This window comes from Stegostoma tigrinum, chromosome 11 (assembly GCF_030684315.1).
Source record: "Stegostoma tigrinum isolate sSteTig4 chromosome 11, sSteTig4.hap1, whole genome shotgun sequence".
Lineage (NCBI taxonomy): Eukaryota > Metazoa > Chordata > Chondrichthyes > Orectolobiformes > Stegostomatidae > Stegostoma > Stegostoma tigrinum.
The window spans coordinates 21,795,673-21,820,364 of NC_081364.1; the positions used below are offsets into that span (position 1 = coordinate 21,795,673).

The 24,692-nt window shown below is 42.1% G+C and overlaps 1 protein-coding gene across 26 annotated transcripts in view; it reads left to right on the forward strand.

Annotated features, from left to right (window-relative positions):
• The window catches only part of atp2b2 (ATPase plasma membrane Ca2+ transporting 2), a 793,123-nt gene that overhangs the window by 531,989 nt on the left and 236,442 nt on the right, over positions 1-24,692 (forward strand). For all 26 annotated transcript variants that reach the window (XM_048547367.2, XM_059649827.1, XM_048547364.2 and 23 more), the window contains 2 exons: positions 10,048-10,305; positions 14,128-14,253. In XM_048547367.2, the coding sequence (XP_048403324.1) occupies positions 10,048-10,305; positions 14,128-14,253 (384 nt within the window). The remainder of the gene's footprint in view (positions 1-10,047; positions 10,306-14,127; positions 14,254-24,692) is intronic.

The window sequence follows — 24,692 nt, forward strand, 5'->3', positions numbered from 1 at the left end:
AACTTATAAGACCCTATACAGACAACAAATAAAACGAACGTCATCTACAAAATACCTTGCAAGAACTGTGACAAACACTACATTGGACAAACTGGCAGAAAGCTAGCCACCAGGAGACATGAACATCAACTAGCCACAGAATGACGTGACCCACTATCACTCGTATCCTTACATACAGATGAGGAAGGACACCACTTTGATTGGGACAACACATCCATCCTAGGACAAGCCAAACAGAGACACGCATGGGAATTCCTAGAAGCATGGCATTCCAACCGGAACTCCATCAACAAACACATTGATTTGGAGCCCATCTACCATCCCCTGAGAAAAAGAACAGGAAATGACATCACCAACGCAGGAAATGACATCACCAACCCAAGGAAACCTAACCAGATAAATAGAAAGCGGGACATAACACCAGCGCTTCGTCGGAGGCTCACTGATGATGTTACCTAGAATGGTGACGAAATGTCTGAAAATGAACCTTCCAGCTCAGCGAGCAAGCTCACATCCAGGACACCAGACTCTGTCTTGCCTTGCCATTTGGCCATTCTGGGATCTCCAGTGTGTAGTCAGTTGCTCTGGGAATGGTGTGTGGCAAGATTGGATGCACATTGGAGTTATACTTGCCATGGGGTGGGAACAACAACTAGTGTGACAAGTATGGAAAGATTCAGAAAAGGAAGCATTTGAGCATTAAAAGAAAACTTAAAAATATTGCAGGATATCAATAACTGTATCCCTAAAGATATTCACTGAATTTTTGTTTTCCATTTTATTAATGAACATCAATCATAAGACCATAAGACATAGGAGTGGAAGTAAGGCCATTTGGCCCATTGAGTCCACTCTGCTATTTAACCATGGCTGATGGGCCAACACCACTTCCTTGCACTCTCCCCGTAGCCCTTGATTCCTTGTGAGATCAAGAATTTATCGATCTCTGCCTTGAAGACATTTAATGTCCCGGCCTCCACTGCGCTCCGTGGTAATGAATTCCACAGGCCCACCACACTGTGGCTGAAAAAATGTCTCCTTATTTCCGTTTTAAATTTACCTCCTTTCACTCTAAGGCTGTACCCACGTGTCCTAGTCTCCCTGCCTAATGGAAACAATTTCCCAGTGTCTACCCATAAACATATCAATTAGTTTACTGCATTGAGCCAATCTGAACAGAAATAAGAGATTGTTAAACAAGAAGAATATATTTCTACAGAAATCAATTACAACGGAGTGCCAGAGATGTAGCAGCCTCAATTCTTATTTTTCTGGAAACATCCTAAACTAATTGTCCTTCACTGGATGTTTGTATATTTTCATTTTTTTGTATGTATAATCATTCTTTAGTACCGTGCATTATTATTTACTTTCTGATCCTATTGTGTAGTCTATGAATTTTTCCAATACCTTAGCACTGATTGGACGAATAGGGAGAAATTTCCCCGAACATAGTGATGGCTATGGTGATAGGCAGCTGCACGAGATGTGATTACTGCAGACAGGCCTTGTGACCCTTACCTGGCTACGTTCCGAAAGCTTGTGTTTTCAAATAAACCTGTTGGATTATGTCCTGGTGTCATGTGATTTCTGACCTTGTCTACTCCAGTCCAACACCGGCACCTCCATGTCATCTGGCTGAACACAACTGTAGTCACAAGTTCCCCTGTTCCGGGATTTCCCCTTCATGAAAACGATTTAGCAGTTTAGGTCACTTTTTACAAACATTTTCTCAATGTGTCTCAAAAAACAGTGGACTTAAACCCTTTTCAAGCTGGACAGTGATATAACTGCTCACGAGTTGGCCTGAATTGGATGGCATGCCATCCCTTGGCCACTAATCGGCTAATTAGAGACAAATCACTGCCTGCCCACAATGTCAGGTACATAGAACAGTGTAGCAAGAGGAATGGGCCATTCGGCCCACGATGTTGAGATGAACATGATGCCAAATTAAACAAATTCCTTCTGCCAGCCTTTGGTCCACATCCTTCCATGCCTTGCATATTTATGTGCTTATCTAAAAGCCCCTTAGATGCACCTGTCATATTTACCTCTACCCACCAACCCTGCCAGCGCATTCCAGACTCCTACCACTCTCTGTGTAATAAAACTTGCCCCACGCATCTCCTTTGAACTTTCTCCCTCTCACCTTAAATGCATGCCCCCTAGTATCATACATACCCAAGGTCTCTCCTCAAATCCAAATGCCTGCTTATTAGCAAAGCAAAGTCAGTAATTCTTGGTAATTTGGTAAAACAGCCACATGCTGTTTCAGCTCACCCATTAAAATGTTGCAAATGGTTTGGTGCACATTGATCCTGTTAATGGGAGCACAAAAATGGCTGAATACTGTATTTGACAATAGCTTGCTCAAACACGTAGTGGGCTCTTTAAGCGTTACTGAAATTAAAAATTCACAAATTCAGTTATTAAGTGGCCAAGGGTCTGCTGTCCATTTTGCTAGGAGAACCACAGAGAACATGATCAATTACCTGATGGAGAAATAGGGCATCCTTTTTGGGTGGTGGGAATCTGAGATATTCATTCTGTTGACAAAAGAACATGTGAATTGCTTCTGTTATAGGGGACATACTCCATGCATTTAACCTTTTAGGATAACAGTTGCAGTCAACGAGAAGGAAGAGGTGCACAGAGATATTTTTAGATGCCCAGCTCATGTAGAAGATTGATTCTTATAAAGGGCTGCCTTTCCATTCATGTCAGCTACGGTTCTTTGTAGTCACATGGCACAGCACATATATCGCTCAAAAGGAATGACAATATAGAAACCTAACTCCTGAATTGATGCACATCCAGGATAGCTGCAGATAAAGATATATCAGAAACAGTAATTTCTCACCTTACTTCATTTGTTTTTGTTTCTAAAAATCTAAAGATATGTGGCAAAGTCTGAAGTTTGGAGGACAGTACGCTAACAAATACTAAAATCTCTTTGTGTGCATCTGACAGTGTTTGTTTGCGTTGTATATATAAATATGCAATTAGATTGTGAAGATTTTTCAGGGTGGAACCCCTTTTTAGATGTCAGTGTTTCAGAAGTTTGAACTTGAGGTTGAAAATGTGCTTTGCTATAATGGAGCATGCATAATATGTACTGGAAGAGTTCAATGATAATGCTAAATGTATAGCAGGTTTGTGGGTGAATAGACTATTCAATTTATGACATTACTATTTCATCCAATTTAAGGTCTCTCAGTATTTTCAGTAATTGTTGCCTGCTCATGAGTAATGGAGATATTCTCAGACTTTTAAAACTGAGCTATTGCATATTAGTATTTCTTGTTCTTGTGAATGGAAATTACATACATCTCTTACACAAATCTTCCTTCAATACATTTTTCTTTTTGAAGACAGATTATGAAAACACCAGATAAAAGAGGAATAGATACAAATTGTTCAGTTGTTTTAATTCATACTGGGTAATACAGAGCCATAGATCATCTGGTTCATTTCAATCAGTAAGATATTGACCAGTTTATACAGTTTTAAATGTAAAATTGAGTTTCACTTTTAGTCCAAATTTCTAGAACATTACTGTTTTGTTCCCTTGCATTAAAAATTGTTCCTTGATATGATTGAGACTGGATGTTATGAAGTTTTATTCAACCAAATGAATTTGTCACCAAAACAAACTTTATTTTATTAAGGGGTGGCACAGTGGCTCAGTGGTTAGCACTTCTACCTCAGTGCCAGAGTCCTGGCTTTGATTCTACCCTTGGGCAACTGTCTGGCGTTTGCACGTTCTCCCCATGTCTCTGTGTGCTCCAGTTTCCTCCCACAGTCCAAAGATGTGCAGGCTATGGGGTATGGTATGCTAAGTTACCCATACTGTCTGGGGATTTGTAGATTAATCATGTGATATGCAGGGTTACAGGGATAGGTAGGTGGGTAGGTCCGGGTGGGTGATGTTCAGAAGGTTGGTGTGGATTCAACAGGTTGAATACATTTCTTCAATGCTGTAGGAATTCTAAGTGTCGACTCCAGTGATTCTCAAACATCTTTGGCTGTGAACCACATAGATGGGGCAAAAGACTCAATGGTTCACTTGCCTCCTTCATGCACTTTCACTTGCCATCGCAAAAACAAACCCATTAGACTGAACAGGAAGCATACTGCTTTGGTGCGACTCCATTGAGGTGATATCTGGCCCCTAGCTAGAGAATGCAGGCCCATGTTATTGAGCCATGTCTTCTTCTAGGATGTTAAAGATCTCACAGCACTCTTTTTTGAAAAGAGCGATGATGTTAATCCCAGTGTATTTCCGTTTCAATCAGCCTCAAAAAAATAGAATAGATTATCTTTTGCTGTTTGTGGGAATTTGCTAACCTCAAAACAGCTGCCACATTAGTAGCTACTTTTGAAAAAGTGCTTCCTTGGTGGTAAAGTGCTGATCATGAAAAGTGCTATCCAATATAAATGTAAGTCTTTACTTTTTCTCTGTTTTCGCTCCACAATTGTTGAAATTGATCTTCCAGTTATGTGTTGTAAATGTAAAATAAATATTGCCTAGAAAACTGCATTGTCATTGCTCATTCTTTTGATGGTTTGTGCCACAGACACAGGAGGGATCCAGTCAGTTTATGTTCCTTTATGCAAGTGGTGAGACTGAGGGTTCTGGTACAAAGAACAAAGAAAATTACAGCACAGGATCAGGCCCTTCGGCCCTCCAAGCCTGCGCTGATCGAGATCCTCCGTCTAACCTGTCATCTATTTTCTAAGGGTCTGTGTCCATTTGCTCCCTGCCCATCCATGTATCTGTCCAGATCTGTCTTAAAAGATGCTAACGTGTCTGCGTCTACCACCTCCCCTGGCAACGCGTTCCAGGCACCCACCACCCTCTGTGTAAAGAACTTTCCACGCATATCTCCCTTAAACTTTCCTCCTCTCACTTTGAACTCATGACCACTAGTAATTGAGTCCCCCACTCTGGGAAAAAGCTTTTTGCTATTCACCCTGTCTATACCTCTCATGATTTTGTAGACCTCAATCAGGTCCCCCCTCAATCTCCGTCTTTCTAATAAAATAATCCTAATCTACTCGACCTCTCTTCATAGCTAGCACCCTCCATACCAGGCAGCATCCTGGTGAACCTCCTCTGCACCCTGTCCAAAGCGCCCACATCCTTTCAGTAATGTGGTGACTAGAACTATATACAGTACTCTAAATGTGGCCGATCCAAACAGGTATCTTGTACCTGTTCAAAGTTCCATTGTACATCAGTGGCATAAGTTGCCTCAGGCATGTTAATCCTGACAGCACACCACAAGGAATGACATATTGTCAATGATCTGTTTGCCATCTGATGCTAAATCTAGCACCTTCATGCAGTTTTAGACTCCAGTCTGTGAGCCACACCAAGAACTACTGATCTAGTCCACCTCTTATAAATAACTGCAAGTGACTTCAAAGTAATTTTTACAGTGATTTACTAGTTTTGGTTTGTGGTCAGGCTGGATCAGCTGGGAGTGTAGGAGGTTGAGGGATGACCTTTGTAGAGATTTATTAAATCATGAGGCGTGTCGATAAGGTGAAGAGCAAAAGTCTTTTCCCTAAGGTGGGTGAGTTCAAAATTAGGCAGCATACTTTTAAGGGGAATGATTGATTTTAAAAAGGGACATGACAGGTAACTTTTTCCACAGAGGGTGGTTCATGTTTGGAATGAACTGCCAAAGGAAGTGTTGGATGCGAGTACAGGTTCAACATTGAAAAGACAATTGGACAGGTACATAAATAGGGAAAGATTAGAGGGATACGGGCCAAATGCCAGCAAGTTTAGTTTGGGGAAACTTGACCAGCATGGATGAGTTGGACCAAAAGGTCTGTTTCCACGCTGTATGATTCCTTAACTCTATGACAGTATGAAATTAATCAGTTGCCTATTGGCTCAATATTTTCTTCACTGATGCCACCACTGTCTTTGTACTTTCAAATGCACCCAGCAATTTTTCGTGCTTTCTCAAATGGACGAATGGATATTGTTAAAAGGAACTTGCAATGCTGACTAATTCAGTCTGAGACTTGAGCCAGTTCTCTTGATGGGGCTGACTTCCAGGATAATATTTTCTAAGGCAATGCCAAAACTCAACTAGTGCTGGATGTAACTTTTGCTTGAATTTAGCTGTTTTATGCTTTATAATTTAGATGATTTGAGGTGAATTGTACTGAAACATCCAATGGAACTTAGCCAAAGTTTTAGCCAGGTTGTTTGGATAAAACCTAAAATGCCAAGTTTCAGGTTATTGAACTATCAGTCCTCACTTATTAACTGCTTCATTTCTTCAGCTGTGATATACTTTGGATCCTGACTTTGGCTAAAGTTTACTAATTTGCAAAAAAAAAATTGAAATGTAGTACTGCAATTTGTGGAAAATTTATACTTGGCAAATGCCACTGTTTTGACTTAAATAAGTTGCCTCAGGCATGTTAATCCTGACAGCACACCACAGGGAATGACATATTGTCAATGATCTGTTTGCCATCTGATGCTAATCTAGCACCTTCATGCACTTTCTTGAAAATCAACTGTTTCAATTTTGCCTTAAGTGAAAGCTGATCTACAAACAGTAATGCACAGAATAATATTAACATACCAGTTCAGAGCAGGAGCAGGCCACTTGGTCCCATCAGCCTGTTCCACCATCAATTAGATCATGGTTGATCTGATGACTCCACTTTCTCAGCTGCCCTAAAATATTTCACCCCTTTGCTTGTCCATAATCTATCCATCTCTGCCTTAAAAATATTCAAGCTCTCTGCTTCCACCACCTTTCGAGGAAGAGAATTTCAAAAATTCATGTGAACACAAAATTCCTCTAATCTGTGTCTTGAATTGGGAACACTTATTTTGAAACAATGACCAGCTAGTTCTAGATTATTCCGTGAGGAGAAATATTCTTTACACATGCATCTGTCAAAATGGATCATATATGTTTCAATCGAGTCTCGTTTTAATCTTCTAAAACCCTACATTGTCCACCATGTCTCATAAGACTGATGACTCATTAGCCCAGGTGTTAGTGTCATAAACCTTTTCTGACCTGCTTTCAATGCATTTATATCATTCCTTAAATAAGGAAACTAATACATAGTACTCCAGGTACTCCATGATCATAAGACCAAAAGACAGAAGATCAGAAGTACGCTATACAGCCCAACGATTCTGTCCCACCAATCAATGAGATCATAGTTGATCCGTACTCAATTCCACTCTCCTGCCTTATCTTAATAATCCCTGATGGCATTACTGATTAATAACCTCTCTATCTCAGTCCTGAGTATACTTAATGACCCAGCGCCTGCAGCCCTCTGTGATAAAGAATTTCACAGATTGGCTACCCTCAGAGGGAGAAAATATCCACCTCATTTTTATGGCAGATGGATAATGTTTACTCTGAGATTATGTCCTGTGGTCCTAAACTCTGTCATGAGGGCAAACAACCTCACTGCATCAACTCTGAGAGGTACCCCCTACCCCAGGAATCTCTCTTGTTTCAATAAGGTCTTCTCTGATTTTTCTAAGCTCGAATGAAATCAAGCCCATATTCTCCTCATATGAAAACCCCTTCCTACCCAGAAGTGACCCGAAGAACCTACTCTGGACCGTCTCCAATATCAGCTTATTTTTGCTTAGGTAAATGGACCAAAATTGTTCACAGTATTCTCAGTATTCTCTGCCTAGTAGTGCTTTGTACTGGGTTAGCACGGCCTTCCTACTTTTATACTCCATTTCCTTTGAAATAAAGCCCAACATTTGATTTGCCTTCCTGATTATTGGCTGAACTTGAATGCTAGCCTTTTGTGATGCATGAATGAAGATCACCAAATCCTTCTTTGCTTTCTACTGTCTTTCTCCATTTAAGTAATATTCATCTCTTCTATTCTTCTTGCCAAAGTGCATAGCTGCTTATTACATTCCATCTGCCAAGCTTTTGCCCATTCACTTAACCTATGCCCCATGTAACCTTTTTGTGTCATTCTGATCACGTGATTTTCCATCATTTTTGTGTTATCTGCAAACTTGACTAGTGTACATTTATCTTCCTCATCCAGGTTAGTAGAATATGTTGTTAAGTACTTGTGGCCACTAATCTCTGCAGTACCCCACTAGTTACAGGTTGCCATCTTGAAAATGCCCCCTTCATCACAACTCTTTGTGTTTTATTAGTTAGCCAATTCTGTATCTATGCCAATATGTTGTCCCCAATACTGCTGGCAGTTATCTTTTTAAGGAACCTTATGTGCGGTACCTTACCAAACATCTTTTGCAAATCCAGATATACCACATCAACTGGTTTACCCTTTACCTAGCCTGCTTGTTACCACTTCAAAGAATTCTAATCAATTTGTCAGATATTTAGCTGACTGTTCTTGATTGTATCATATATGTCTAAATACCCTGTGATTGTATTCTTTGTAATAGACTAACATTTTCCCAATGACCAATGTTAAGCTAACTGGTTTATAGCTCATTTATTTTTCTTTTGTCTCCCTCCCGTTTGAATAAAGATGTTACTTTGGTAGTTTAACAAATGGCTGGTATTAAACTGTTCTACTTTTCCTGCCCAAATAAAAGATTAATCTTATTCCATCTTATACAACACTTGCTAGTTCATTTGCCAATCACAACCTAACTATAAGCATTTTGTAACATCCTTATGTCCTCTTCACAGCTCACCTTCATACCTATTTTGGAGCCACTGGAAAATTTAACAACTATCCCTTCGGATCTTTCATCCCTGTCATGTTTTGTCAATAGCAAATAGTTGAAGTATCAGCATTGATCCCTGTGACCTACTACTCAACACATCTTGCCAAGTAGAAAATAACCCATTTTTGCCTGTCCTCTGTTTCTTGTTTGCCAACCAATCTTGTAACTATGCCAACATGTCAACCCTTACACATAAGCTTTTACTTTCCATAATATCCTTTGATGTGGGCTATTTTCAAATGCTTTCTGAAAATCTACATCCACTGGTTACTTTTTTAACCACAGCACATTAAACTTCTCCAAATTCCAATAAATTGGTTAAATATGATTTTCCTTCCACAAAACTGTGTTGACCCTGCCTGAATATCTTGAATGTTTGTTGGTTATAACTTCTTAGTAAATTGCTTGTGACATTTTCTCGACAACGCATTTTAAGCGAACTAGCCTGTAGTTTCCCGCTTTACATCTCATTTTTGGAATAAAAGAGTAACATTTGCTATCTCCCAATCTAATACAGCCTTCTCTGAATCGAGGGAATTCTGGAAAACTAATACCAATGTATCAGCAATCTTCCTTGTTGCCAGAGGACAGCAAGTTATCCAGAATGCAGTGTTAGAAGTAATTACCTGTGGTATTGCACAACTTAAGTATTTTAAGCTTAAACAATAGATTCAATTGATTATAATGAAAAGATCTATTCTATCAAATGCTTATTGTACTTGATAACACTTTTATTTTAAAAAAGGAAGTGACGGCCTGGTGGTATTATTGCTGGACTGTTGATCCAGAGACCCAGGTAATACTCTGGGAACCTGGGTTTGAATTCTGTCAGGGCAGATGGTGGAATTTGAATTCAATTAAAAAAAATCTGAAATTAAGAGTCTGATGAGGACCATGAATCCTCTGTCGATTTCAGAAAAATCCATTTGATTCACTAATGTCCATTAGGGAAGGAAATTGCTATAGTTACGTGGTCTGGCCTACTTGTGATTCCAAACCCACAGCAAGAGTCAACTGCCCTCTGGGCTATTAGGAGTGGGCAAGAAAAGCTGCCTGGCCAGCAACACCCTCATCCCGTGAATGAATTTAAAAAAAGAATGTTGCTGTATTAAATTTTGGTTAAATTCTGAAAGGTCAGGTTGAAGCAGGTAAGTATTAACTGAGTGAAAAAGCTTGAAAATGATGTATTTGCTTTTAAAGTCATTAATATGTTGGAACTGAATAAACAATTACGAAGGAAGTTGGCAATAGGCAGTCAGGCTCACACTTTAGTGTAACTTGTATTTGAACTAATTCTATATCTGCTGTCTCCACAGTGTGTGGTAGTGCTGCAGGTGGTGTGGAAGATGAGGGCGAATCTGAAGCAGGGTGGATTGAAGGAGCTGCAATCCTACTCTCCGTTATCTGTGTGGTTTTTGTAACTGCCTTTAACGACTGGAGCAAAGAAAAGCAGTTTCGGGGTTTGCAAAGTCGAATTGAACAAGAACAGAAGTTTGCTGTTGTCAGAGGAGGCCAAGTTATCCAGATCCCAGTGTCAGAAATTGTTACTGGTGACATTGCACAAGTTAAATATGGTAAGCTTGAGAAACAGATTATAAGCAGTAGAAACGATATCTTCCTCGTAACTATGTGGACTCGAAAAGAAATTCATGGAACTTGATTTGTTTTTTGAGTGGTTTATTGAAAAATACCTTGTATTTTTGAATTCTTTTGTCAATTTTTGTACCATCATGTTTCCAGTTCCCATTTTTCAGAGTTTACTGCATTTGATACAGAATCTTCAGCCCTCACAGGAGCATTTTGGTCCTGATCAGTCATTGGAAATAGAATCCAATCCTCTCTGGTCAGATGAGAAGCAGCTAGCATAGTTTGTAAATATTTTTGATGGTTGCCATGGAGAATGCCGATCACTCAGAGAAAGTTGCATGATAAGTTAATGTCTAATTCACTTTGTTTCTTTAGGTCTTCCCATTTCTCAGCTGAAACAACCAATGGGTCGGAAGCCTGTCAGTGAACATTGACAGTGTTTCATGATTGTCTGAACGGGGAGTGCACGAGAGTTCCCTTGTTTGAATTTGTCCCCAGTTGTCCCCCTCACCCTGTCAAATTTCATTTTAGTCTTTCATAATTATTTTGTGCATTCCTTTTTAAAAATAAATCTTTGGATTTAAATGTGTCAGCATCCTCATTTGTTCAATTACAATTTCTTGTTCTGTTGGTGGCAGCTCTGGTTTTGCAGATGGAGCAAATGGAGTCAAAAACTCAATAAGTGTGAATTCTCGTCCTTCTTAGTTGAAGCTCCAGTGTGTTGAATTACCACAGCATTTAGTTTTGATTATTCATAAATAAGTCAAAATTGCTCTGTATGATTTCTTTAGTGCCCTTAGGATCTTACTAGTGACTTCCCTTGGGTTGTCAGCTTCCATTGTTTGTTTTTAGCTTGTCAGTCATTCACCACTTTATCAAGGGCTTTCATATTCCCATCTGTCAGTAGTGGAGAATTCACCATTTGTCAATATTTGACATGTAGTGCTATATTGGGTATTCCCTTAAGAATGTTCTGGCTAGGCACAGAGTAAAGGTCTTCTTCTCTACCCCAACAGGAAAATATAGATCAGATTTCAAAGATCACTAATTACCACAACTGTACTTACGATGCAAAAACCACAACAGCCATGCAAGTGGCTTTGTCAATTCCAATTGTTATTTTTAAAAATTCATTCATGGCAAGTGAGTTTTGCTGGCAAGGTCAACATTTGTTGCCGATCCCTAATTATCCTTGAGGAGATTGGCGTTGAGCCACCTTCTTGAACTGCCACAGTCCAGCTGCTTGGGAACGGGGTTTCAGGATTTTTACCGGGCGGCATGGTAGCTTAGTGGTCAGCAAAGTGCCAGAGATCTGGGTTTGATTCCATCCTGTCTGTCCGGAGTTTGCACTTTCTCCTGTCCCTGTGTGGGTTTCCTTCGAGTACTTCGATTTACTCCCACGGTCCAAAGATGTGCAGGTTAGGTGGATTGGCCATGCTAAATTGCCCATAGAGTGCAAGGATGTGCAGGCTAGGTGGATTATCCACGAGAAATACAGAAGTAGAGTAGGGCAAAGGTCTGAGTGGGATGCTGTTCAGAGGGTTAGTGTGGACTCGATGGCCTGAATGACCTGCTTCCATGCTGCAGGGGTCCTACGTCAGTGAAGGGATAGTGATCTATCTCCATTTCAGGACAGTGTGCAGCTTGAAGGAGAAATTGCAGGGGAAGTCAAACAATGTCCCTTTTGGGGACTTGAAATGTACAGCAGTTCATCTTGTCAATGTTATGGACTGCTGCCAGCAGGTGAGTGAAAGAATTCCCAGCCTCTGACCTACTCTTTTAGGCAGAGGATTTATAGATGAGGTTTGGGATTTTGGATAGTCAGATAATCATTTTTCCAGCAGAAGTGAGAGTTACACATGGGAACCCCATTGACTATCTATTATAACAGACTCTGAAGGAAATGCCTGGGAAATTGAAGATTACCTGGAACCCTGTGAAAGTATGCATTTAAAACTGAGAATTCAGAAGGTTCTGATGGAATTAAACAAACAGTTGCATAGGAAAATTTAAACTATTAAATTATCTAGCTCCTGAATAACTATTCAACTGACCCCCTCCTCCACACTAACTTACCTCACATATCCCCACTACACCTCACCTAAAGTCCTCAACACCCCCAGCCTTTAGCAGCTCGCCCTCTCCCCAGGACCAACCGCAGGGAGATCCATCTCCAGCCTCAACAGACTCCAGCCCACTTGCCCTACAACGGGACCTCACCACCACCTTGTTGGGTCTGAACCCATAATCATTGCACCAATTATTGCTCCACCAGATCCACTACCCTTGCCCCATCAGCACACCTAGCCACCCCTCACCCTACTTGCATATTTGAGACCTCCCTTTATTCCATTGCCATAAGCGACACTCCACTTTCTCTATCGCCAGACCTAACAACCCTTGCTGGACAGCCGTGCCCAGACCTCCACTCCCCTGGTTATTCCATCATGACTCCCCTCATCATGCTGCATTACCAGGCTTTGCCCCACAACTGGACCCAACCTCCACTGATTACCCCAGTACCAGTGCCAGCCCCAGCCCCTTTTACTTCACTGTCAAACCTAATGCAACCTTTGCCCTTCTGCTGGACCTGACCCTTCTCTTTCCCCGCTGCTGGATTTGACCCTTCTCTTGCCCTGCTGCAGGACATGATTCCACCCCCTTTGGACCCAACCTCCCTTGGCCTTGCCTGAACAAACATACTTTGCCCACTGCCTGACCACATTCCCTTTATTCCTCTGTGTGACTCTACACTCACCTCCCTTGCCCTACTTCCAGTCCCAAGTCCTTCCCGTTGTCCCCCACCATCATGCCTGACCCCATTTTTCTCCACTGCTGGATTCCACCCCTCTTTGCATCATCACTAAACCTGACCTTTCACTTTGGCCCATCACTTGACCCGATAACCTTTTACCCACCTGCAGAGCCCAACCTACCGTATGGTGAACTTTTCCATACCCTCTACCGACCACCAACCCCAGGACCAAGCCCTCTCTCCTCCTACCCCACGCAGGAGCAGTTATTTCCTGGCTACCCTTGATCTATTCTCACCATTTACCTCGCATACATACCACATTGTACCAATGGGCCTGCATCCCTTGGCACCCTATCCGTCTGGAATACTATTTTTCTGTTGCTGAATCTCCTGATCCATTTGGTACCCTACCTACCTGGTAATGTACCTGCCTGGCATGCTAATTATCCTTCACTCTATTCCCTGACTTACCGAAACCCTCTCTCCCGGCATCCTAATGTCACATTTTCCTGCTGCATTTACTGTTTGGCAGCAGCTGTCAAAGTGACTGACTGTGATTCTCGATTTTAAATTTCAGAATTTGCAGCTGACTGCTGTAATAAAGGGGCAGTGGTTTGTGTTCTACACTTTGAAGGATCTGTCAGAATAGCAGCACAGCTCCACATTCCTAAAGGAATCCTCATCAGAATCTCCAGTCAGAAATGTAGAGTTATTTCATTGCCTAAAATATAAGGAATGGATCAGAAAAATTGGCTTATGTTTATCACTTTACATGACAACAACTGGGACAATGTCAAGTCAAAATTATTTTAAAGTTGATCTCGCAACCTATAGAATTATAAAACTTTTCCTCTGCTATTCTGGGCTGGATGCAGATGCTTTTTGTAGAGATCAAAGCTTTGTTGTTCTATTGTATAACCGTGTGGTTTGTTTTACATTTAACACTTTTGTAATGATCAAGTCTAATTGTTCCATAATTGTCTGCAGTAGGAATACATAATAAATCACTTGGCAGCGTGTTCCTAACCCATTTATTTTTGTCTTTAATTATCAGGTGATCTGCTCCCTGCAGATGGAATATTAATTCAGGGAAATGACCTTAAAATTGATGAAAGTTCTTTAACTGGAGAATCTGATCATGTCCGTAAGTCTGCTGACAAGGACCCCATGCTACTTTCTGGTAAGTTGACTGTAAATGTTACTTCATACTATAGCAAACAGCAAGGAATGAGTTACAGAAAGAATGATGAGCAATCGTTATGTAAAGAAAATTCCTGGAACAGCATCAAATCCGATTGTGTTATTCTATGCTTTAAGCCAAAAGCTTTAACCTGCCCATTGTGATGCTATCCCAGAGTATCTCTGGATTGTGGATGTTTGAGTGGGTATTGTCCCTGAGTCTGGTTACTCTTTATCTCTTAAGTCGGGCTCTTCAACTCCTTACCTACTATAACACACATTTATTTACATCGGTACATTGTAGGTTATCAAACACAGCTCTCTAGTGTAGTGTCTAAGGCCTCAGACTTCAATGCATGTTCTAGACTGATGTCTTGTTGCTTACTGATGTCAGGCATATGATCAGTTACATTGTTACGATTTACATTAATCTCATTAGACCACATTGCCCCCACCCACCACCCCTCACCAACATCCTCTCTGCTTGGTCTACAATATTTCTGTAGTTCCCTCTACTTACATTTAAGTACTACAATCATTATTTCCACTATCATTACAGTCACCATTATCACCGCCTTCTCTACCATACCCCAAACCACAAATCTGTCAGGATGAGATGATCTAGAACTCAGAATGGCCCAATTTGGATCGTAAGTTCTGGAATCGTTGCACTGTAGCTTATATGATTCAGTGTTCGATACTCTGTAGTATTGTCTGTAGAGTGGCTTCTGTCATCTTGTTCATAAAGCAGACTTTCTGTGCAGTGTTTAAAATTGACACCATTTTCAGTCTGTGTCCAGAGTTGGACTAGTTCAGCTGCTTTTCGCTGTGGTTTTTCGCCAGTTTTATCTTTTCATTGTCGTAAGAGGCTACGTTTGGCTTGAAATTGTGTTTCAAAAATGGTGTGCCATTTTAACTTCTTTCCCAATCACAATTCTGCTGGCAAGTATCAATTATTCAATGGGCCTGTGACTGAGTAGAGCTCAGACTGGATTCTTGCGCATCAGTGACTTCATAGTTTTGACTGTTCGTTCCGACTCTCCACTTGACTGAGGATGGAATGGAGAACTTGTCACCAGCTTGATGTCTGCCTTTTAAGTGAACTTCCTGAAATCCTCATTCGTGAACTGAGATCCATTTTTTTTACCCTAATTCTTCAAGGAAACCCGCATTACAAAGATCTTTCTCTGTGCTCTCATTGTGGAGACAGAATGAAGTCATGCAATTTCAATTTATCTAGAGTAGTAATTTATTAGGCTTAAATTTGTTTTCCCTCTAAAATCAAATACATTTGTTGCTAACCTTTTCCATAATCTTTTCAGAAATCTTACAGAAAGGATTGGCTCTGTAGGCTGTGTATGGCACTGCTAGGCATGATGAAATGCAATCCTGTACATCTTTCGAAATGCTTGGCCATCGCTCTGATTGTTGTGCTCTTCCTGTGTACTTCCTGATACCTAGGTGCCCTGCCTGAAGTTTAAAGAATATTTCTCTTGTCATTGACAATAGCATAACTGTTCAATGGCTGCTCACCAATAAATCGTTTGTTCTGTGTTGTTTCTGCTCATGGTATCTTTTCAGCACCTGGTCCACTGACTATATTCGACCACCCTTTTAGAGAGTTGTCTTTCATCATTGTGCATGCTTTGTTTGATTTTTGTACTGAACCAGTTTGTCCAAGTTTTACACTCAGTTGCTGAAGAATGAGACTCCTCTTCCTTTGCAAGAAAAGCACATTTTCTATTCTTGATCTACTGTTGCCATTGAGACTGCCATTACTTACGCCTTTCCTGGAATGTAGACCGTACCATTTTCATCAGCCTAAAAGTGAATTTTTGTAATAGTAGGGGCATTCTTGATATTTATTTTGATCCCAGTGCTGTTATGAAAGCCTTGTGGGTGTTTCATCCTGGAATTTCAGTTCCATGAAATCAACTTCTCTCTCTGATATGTTCTTGATGTATCCCAGGGTGGCTAGTGATTAGAGATGACCACCAGACTATTCTGACCACTAGGAATCGTGGTAGCACACAAACCCACAGCTACCTTACAACAACTACTGTAGGACCAAAGGATCCCATACAAACAACTAACAGGACCAACGTTCTATATAAAATCCCAGGTAAGGACTGCTACAGACACTGCATCGGACAGACAGGAAGAAAATTAGCCATCAGGGTACTTGAGCACCAACTAGATACCGAGAGACACGACCAATTATCACTCGTTTCCATACACATGGACAACGAAGGTCACTAATTCGACTGGGACAACATAACCATCATAGGAAAAGCCAACCAAAGACACGCGTGGGATTTCCTAGAGGCCTGGTACTCAACCTGGAACTCCATCAACAAACATGTGGAAATAGACCCCCATATATCAAACACTATGGAGCAGAACCAGAAATAAGACCAACCAACACAACACATCAGGGCGGTCCATGTGAATAACAAGTGGGACAGACCAACAACGCTGCATCGGAGGCACACTGATTTTGTTACCAAGGATGGTGATGAAATGTCTGCAAACCAACTTACCATCTTGGCGAACAAATCAGCAATCTCTCTTTGATTTCCCCTAGAAATGCTGGTTTTACCCTTTGCTGTGTATCTTTCAACTTGAACTTCTTGCTTGTTTTAAATTTACCATTTCCCTGGAATTTTTCCTTTCACAAGGCCTTTTCCTTATTTTTGAGGTATTGAGGGACTTAATTTACCCTTTTATACATGATCCTAATGAGGATATTTATAGTACCTATCTCCCCCTGCTGGACATCCATTGTGATTGTGAGTAAGTTGGAGCTCAATCTTGGATAATCTGGTACTTTGTCAGCATCTGGGAGAGTAACAACATCAACTTGGGGCCTAACCCCTAACTGTGTCAAAATAATTGCATGTATTTACTTGCAGTGCTGACTGATTTATGCCTATAGAGCAAATAAGGTTCTCTGTTCCAGCATTAAATCTTCCTTTGATTGAAGGAATCTGATAACTTCTCGTCTTTCACAACTGCCATTTAGAATTATAGAATCATTGAACCCCTACAAGGCAGATTTAGGCCATTTGATCCATCAAGTCTGCGCAGACCTTCCGAACACCCAGATGCACTCCCCCGCCTTATCCCCATAATCCTGCATTTCCCATGGCTCATCCCCCTCGCCTACACATCCCTGACACTATACAGGGAAATTTAACATGGCCAATCCACCTAACAAACACATCTTTGGACTCTAATTAATTATTCCTCTCAAACTCCATACCTACAGCATCTAGTTCATGATCAATCTAGATGGTATAAATTCTTTAAAAGGGTGTCTATTGATTCTCAGGATGCTGAGATCACTGATTAATTCTCACTCTTTATTTCCAATTTCTTTTGAGGCTAAAGTACACGTCAATTGCTTCAATCAGTGCATCATACTGTGATACTTTTATTCATGGTTTGTCTTATCAGAATATCACCTAATATTGGTCTGATAGCATATAAAAATATGTTGGCTTCATAGTGCTGTTCCTTCATGTATAATGCTGCAACTGCCATTGCTAGAGCTCCTGCTCTGGGCCGCATAGGCCTTTCCTAAAGTCACATGGCTGAGACAATGGCAAGGTCTTGATCAAAGCTGTCATTCCTCTGGGCTATTGCACCTGACTGACTTAGGTTATTCCTTCTTACTGTTGAATTTTTCTGGTTCCATGTTTTTCCTCTGCTGCATAACATCGGATCGTGGCTAGGCTTTGAAGTTGGAAGTGTGTTCCCCTGCTGTCAGAGTCATGATAGCCCTGTAATTGGAAGCCGCTAAATTCTTCTTCAAGTCTTCTCTTATTCCAGCTTTATCTTGAAGTGTTCTGGGGTCTTGACTTTGCAGTTTCCCCTTTTCAGCTGTGTCCTTTGATTCTGATTTAACTTGAAATCCTGCCTCTGTGTTTTTTTCTTTCCTGTAGCTATCAGCATGCTTTATCTTGTGCTTTGAATCAGTTCTGTTCCCTCCACATTGAAACACTGGTCTGATGTAACTCTGGGCTGTGGGAGTCTGCACACGCACTGTTCCTGAGTTAGCTTTCTCCTTATTAGATCAGCCACATGAACTCCTCATGACTGTAACACCCCTTTATTTATATTTTACACGTAGGATTAAAATAAAACAGACCATAAGACCACAAAATATAAAAATAGAAGAAGGCTATTCAGCCCATTGAGTCTGCTCCACCATTTAAGAGATTATGGCTGATCTGATCATCCTCAACTCCACTTTCCTACTTTTTACCTGTAACCCTTCATTTCCTTACTGATTAACATCTCTCTATCTCAGCTTGAATGTACATAATGCCCCAACCTCGACAGCCCTCCGTGGCAACGAATTCCACAGATGCGTGACCTTCTGTGAGGAAAAAGATGCTCTCATCTCTGTCTTAAATGGGTAAATCCTTACTCTGAAATTATGCCCTCTGGTTCTACATCCTACCAAAGGGTGAAATAACCTCTCTGCATCTACTCTGTTAAACTCCCTAAGAATCTTGCATGGCCCAGTAATATCTCCTGTCATTCTTCTAAACTCAGATGAGTACAGACCCAACCTGTTCAATGTCTCCTCGTTAGAAAACCCTCCATACTCCGAATCAACCCAGTGAGCCTTTTCTAGATTGCCTCCAATGCCAGGATAGCTTTTCTTAGATAAGGGGATCAAAGCTGTTCACGGTGTGGTCTTACTCATGTTCTTCATAATTTTGACGATACCTACCTATTTGTACACTCCATTCATTTTGAAATAAAGGCCAACATTCCATTTACCTTCTCTATTACCTGAAACCGCGGATGCCAGCTTTTTGCGAATAATGCGTAGGATGCTCAAGTCCTTTCGTACTGCACCTTTCTACAACTTTTCTCCATTTAAATTGTATTCCGCTCTTCTATTTTTCTTGCAAAGTGTATAACCTCACATTTTGCCACATTAAATTGCATCCAACATGCTTTTGCCCACTCACTTAACCTGTCAATATCACTCTGTAGGATTCTTGTGTCATCCTCACCATGTGCCTTTCCATCTATTTTTATGTAATCTGCAAACTTGGTGATAGTGCATTCACTTGCCTTATCTAAATAATAATGTATATTTTAAATAATTGTGACCCTCACACTGATCCTTGTGACACTCCACTAGTTACAGGTTGGCATCTTGAAATGCCGTCTTTATCCCAACTTTCTATCAATAATCAGCTAGCCAATGGCACACCCTGTATGCTAATATACCACTGTCAGTGCCATGGGCTCCTATCTTATTAAGTAGCGTTATGTGCTTTAGCTTAGAAATAAATGCCTTTTGGAAATTTAAATCAAGTCATTGGATTAAAGCAGTGTGACCGCATGGATAGGAAATTGATTGAAGGGCCGTAAATGAAGTTATGATAAGTGGTTATATTTTACGTGGACAGTGATGTAGCCTCAATATCCAGACTAGGGCTATTGTTGTTAATACAGGGAAGTGATCTGGGCTATGGTTTCTTAATTGGTCCTGAACAGGACTTCAAGTGATGTAAGAAGGGCATGGACAGATTAGTGGATTTGGAGCTAGATATCAAAGAAATTCAATGCAGAGAAGTCTAAGCAGAAACAATTTGGGAGAATAATGATGAAAGGACGTATATATTAAATAATAAACTTCATTAGAGTAGAGGAGCTGACACCCTTAGGAGTTTTACATGCGTTAATATTTGAAAGTATGAGAAACACTGATACAGTTGTCAAAAAGCATTTTGATATTAATTTTCACAATTGCAGCGTAGTGCATTAAAATAAAGTGGTAATTTTTAAAACAATTTGAATTCCATTCCTTTATTTTAGTGTATTCACTTGTTTTCTTCAATTATAGATTAGAGTTTCAGATGTTAAGAATTGTGCCACATCTACAGGTTTGTTTTTGCATTTCTGAATTTCATGTTCCATATAGGTTTAGTTTTATTCATGATAATAACATGACTGTAAATGATAAGATGATTATTGGTTTAATCATACCTTTCAGTAAAAATGCAGTGTTGTGGCACTTTTGTCCAACAGTGGTTTTGGGAGGAAGCATTTCAGTTTGAATTAGTAAAGGCAGAGTACTGTGCTCTGAAATATTTACAAGATGTGAGCTGAAGTTTCAATCAGTATTTCATTTTGCATTTAAAGTTCCAAAAACCTTTCTCACTTGATGGATACAAGGTGCAAGATGTGCTCACATGTAGCCCAGTGGTTCTGTCATTTGTGAACAGGAAGGATTTTTCACACCTAGACAAATGGTGGCCTATTGATATTGTATCAGAGATAATGGGAACTGCAGATGCTGGAGAATCCGAGATAACAAAGTGTGGAGCTGAATGAACACAGCAGGCCAAGGAGCATCTTAGGAGCATAAAATCTGACGTTTCGGGCCTAGACCCTTCTTCAGAAAAGGGGGATGGGGAGAGGATTCTGAAAGAAGTAGGGAAAGAGGGGGACGCAGATCGACGATGGATGGAGGAGAAGATAGGTGGAGAGGAAACAGACAAGTGAAGCCTCTTCCAGGAATGCCTAACCTGAAGAAGTTACCCTCCTCCCTCCGGACAAACCTCAGGCCCATCCCTGCCCCTTTAATTTTTCTGTCTCCTCTCCACCTATCTTCTCCTCCATCCATCTTTGATCCGCCTCCCCCTCTCTCCCTATTTATTTCAGAACCCTGTCGCCCGCCTCTCTCTGATGAAGGGTCTAGGTCTGAAATGTCAGATTTTGTGCTGCTCAGATGGTGCTTGGTCTGCTGCGTTCATCCAGCTCCACACTTTGTTATCTCATGGTCTATTGATACCCTCTTGGGATGATAGAATCCCTACAAGAGTGGAAGCAGCCAGTTGGACCCATCGAGTCCACACCAACTCTCCAAAGAGTATCCCTTCCAGACACCCACCCCCCTCCCCCAATCCCCATAATCCTGCATTTCCTGTGGCGAATTCATCTAACCTGCACATCTCTGGATGCTATAGGCAATTCAGCATAGCCAGTCTACCTAACTTGCATATTCTTGGACTGTGGGAAGAAACTCACGCAGACATGGGGACGACATGCAAACTCCACATACACAGTCGCGGATGCTGGAATTGATCCCTGGCCCCGGCACTGTGAAGTAGTAGTGCTCACCACTGAGCCGCTGTGCTGCCGTTCTTGGTCTGATTTTATGGTCAGGTTACCCCCTTCTGCTGTTTCTGGAATAGTGATGCGGATGTACATCCGTTTCTAATTCCGATATCAAGATCTGGAATTTGGCTTTACTCTTTTTTTAAGCAATTTAATCGGGGGATTTTCAGGCACGAAATTCAAAAATCAATTTTTACATACTATTGCTTCTTGACAACAAGAGCTCCTTAATGTGTACTATGCAATTGTGGTGTTAATTGTAATGTACTGATCCCTGTGGTTATGGATTGGGATGATTAAAGGAGACCTTGCTAGCTCTAGCTAGGAAGCCACCTCTAAGCAATAGCCGGGCTTCAACCTCAGGTGGGGTAGGGCCCGTACAGTATAGGGAAGACCCTGACACAAGACTCACTAATTTTGCTTCCAGCCACACCTCCAAATCCATGTGTGTGAGACCGGAAAAATTCAGCTCAGTACGACCAGTAAGCATGGATTTTGCTCTTTAGAAGACTGATTTGAATTCTTGGCTGCACGAATGAAAGCAAATGTACATTACGTTTTCTCATAATGCTACCCAGAAAATGAATTGGGAATCAGAAATAGGAAACGTCCAGAAACGAAATAATTGAAAAAATGAAAAATGGAAAAGCTGACGTATTCTCAATGTGGATTAATAGTAGCTGCTTTCAGCTTTGAAATAGATTGGGCTGAATGTATGTGACAGTCACCTGCTGATGATTGTTCACTGTTAGGCTTTAAATACTAGCAGAGGGGCCAATGAGTGTTCACAAAACTAACCAGTCTGTAACACTGATAATGGGAACTGCAGATGCTGGAGAATCCAAGATAATAAAATGTGAGGCTGGATGAACACAGCAGGCCAAGCACCATCTCAGGAGCACAAAAGCTGACGTTTCGGGCCTAGACTCTTCATCAGAGAGGGGGATGGGGTGAGGGTTCTGGAATAAATAGGGAGAGAGGGGGAGGCGGACCGAAGATGGAGAGAAAAGAAGATAGGTGGAGAGAGTATAGGTGGGGAGGTAGGGAGGGGGTAGGTCAGTCCAGGGAAGACGGACAGGTCAAGGAGGTGGGATGAGGTTAGTAGGTAGATGGGGGTGCGGCTTGGGGTGGGAGAAAGGGATAGGTGAGAGGAAGAACAGGTTAGGGAGGCAGAGACAGGTTGGACTGGTTTTGGGATGCAGTGGGTGGAGGGGAAGAGCTGGGCTGGTTGTGTGGTGCAGTGGGGGGAGGGGATGAACTGGGCTGGTTTAGGGATGCGGTGGGGGAAGGGGAGATTTTGAAACTGGTGAAGTCAACATTGATACCATTAGGCTGCAGGGTTCCCAGGCGGAATATGAGTTGCTGTTCCTGCAACCTTCGGGTGGCATCATTGTGGCAGTGCAGGAGGCCCATGATGGACATGTCATCTAGAGAATGGGAGGGGGAGTGGAAATGGTTTGCGACTGGGAGGTGCAGTTGTTTGTTGCGAACTGAGCGGAGGTGTTCTGCAAAGCCGTCCCCAAGCCTCCGCTTGGTTTCCCCAATGTAGAGGAAGCCACACCGGGTACATTGGATGCAGTATACCACATTGGCAGGTGTGCTGGTGAACCTCTGCTTAATGTGGAATGTCATCTTGGGGCCTGGGATAGGGGTGAGGGAGGAGGTGTGGGGGCAAGTGTAGCATTTCCTGCGGTTGCAGGAGAAGGTGCCGGGTGTGGTGGGGTTGGAGGGCAGTGTGGAGCGAACAAGGGAGTCACGGAGAGAGTGGTCTCTCCGGAAGGCAGACAGGGGTGGGGATGGAAAAATGCCTTGGGTGGTGGGGTCAGATTGTAGATGGCGGAAGTGTCGGAGGATGATGCGTTGTATCCGGAGGTTGGTGGGGTGGTGTGTGAGAACGAGGGGGATCCTCTTTGGGCGGTTGTGGCGGGGGCGGGGTGTGAGGGATGTGTTGCGGGAAATACGGGAGACGCGGTCAAGGGCGTTCTTGATCACTGTGGGGGGAAAGTTGCGGTCCTTGAAGAACTTGGACATTTGACAAGTGCGGGAGTGGAATGTCTTATCGTGGGAGCAGATGCGGCGGAGGCGGAGGAATTGGGAATAGGGGATGGAATTTTTGCAGGAGGGTGGGTGGGAGGAGGTGTATTCTAGGTAGCTGCGAGAGTCGGTGGGCTTGAAATGGACTTCAGTTTCTAGCTGGTTGCCTGAGATGGAGACTGAGAGGTCCAGGAAGGTGAGGGATGTGCTGGAGATGGCCCAGGTGAACTGAACGTTGGGATGGAAGGTGTTGGTGAAGTGGATAAACTGTTCGAGCTCCTCTGGGGAGCAAGAGGCGGTGCCGATACAGTCATCAATGTACCGGAGGAAGACGTGGGGTTTGGGGCCTGTGTAGGTGTGGAAGAGGGACTGTTCTACGTAACCTACAAAGAGGCAGGCATAGCTGGGGCCCATGCGGGTGCCCATGGCCACCCCCTTAGTCTGTACCTAAACCAGCCCAGTTCGTCCCCTCCCCCCACTGTACCACACAACCAGCCCAGCTCTTCCGCTCTACCCACTGCATCCCAAAACCAGTCCAACCTGTCTCTGCCTCCCTAACCTGTTCTTCCTCTCACCTATCCCTTCCTCCCACCCCAAGCCGCACCCCCATCTACCTACTAATCTCATCCCACCTCCTTGACCTGTCCGTCTTCCCTGGACTGACCTATCCCCTCCCTACCTCTCCACCTATCTTCTTTTCTCTCCATCTTCGGTCCGCCTCCCCCTCTCTCCCTATTTATTCCAGAACCCTCACCCCATCCCCCTCTCTGATGAAGGGTCTAGGCCCAAAACGTCAGCTTTTGTGCTCCTGAGATGCTGTTTGGCCTGCTGTGTTCATCCAGCCTCACATTTTACAATCTGTAACACTGCTTTTTGACATCCTTACCTTCAATAAACATTCCCTAATTCTATTTTTAGTTCTGTCAGAAGACATGTTCTTTAATGACTTCCACTGTACAAGGACTAATTTACTGTGTCAAGGATAATGAAAGACAGCACATGCTGAAGAAATGTGTCGCTGCAATGTGTGTATGAAACATCCTGAACATTTTGAAATATGTCAAGGTTTTGACTAGCAGCCTTGGATGCAGATTTAAAAATCTGCATTTGTCACAAGCAAAATTGTAGATTTACAGCTAATTATAAAATGTATTCTTCCAAGCAGCTGTGCTAATTACAGAGACGAACAGTTCTTAATAAGCCTGAAATCTGTCTACTAAACATGTAAAAATGGGGATTAAAGATTCAACCTTCGTGCTT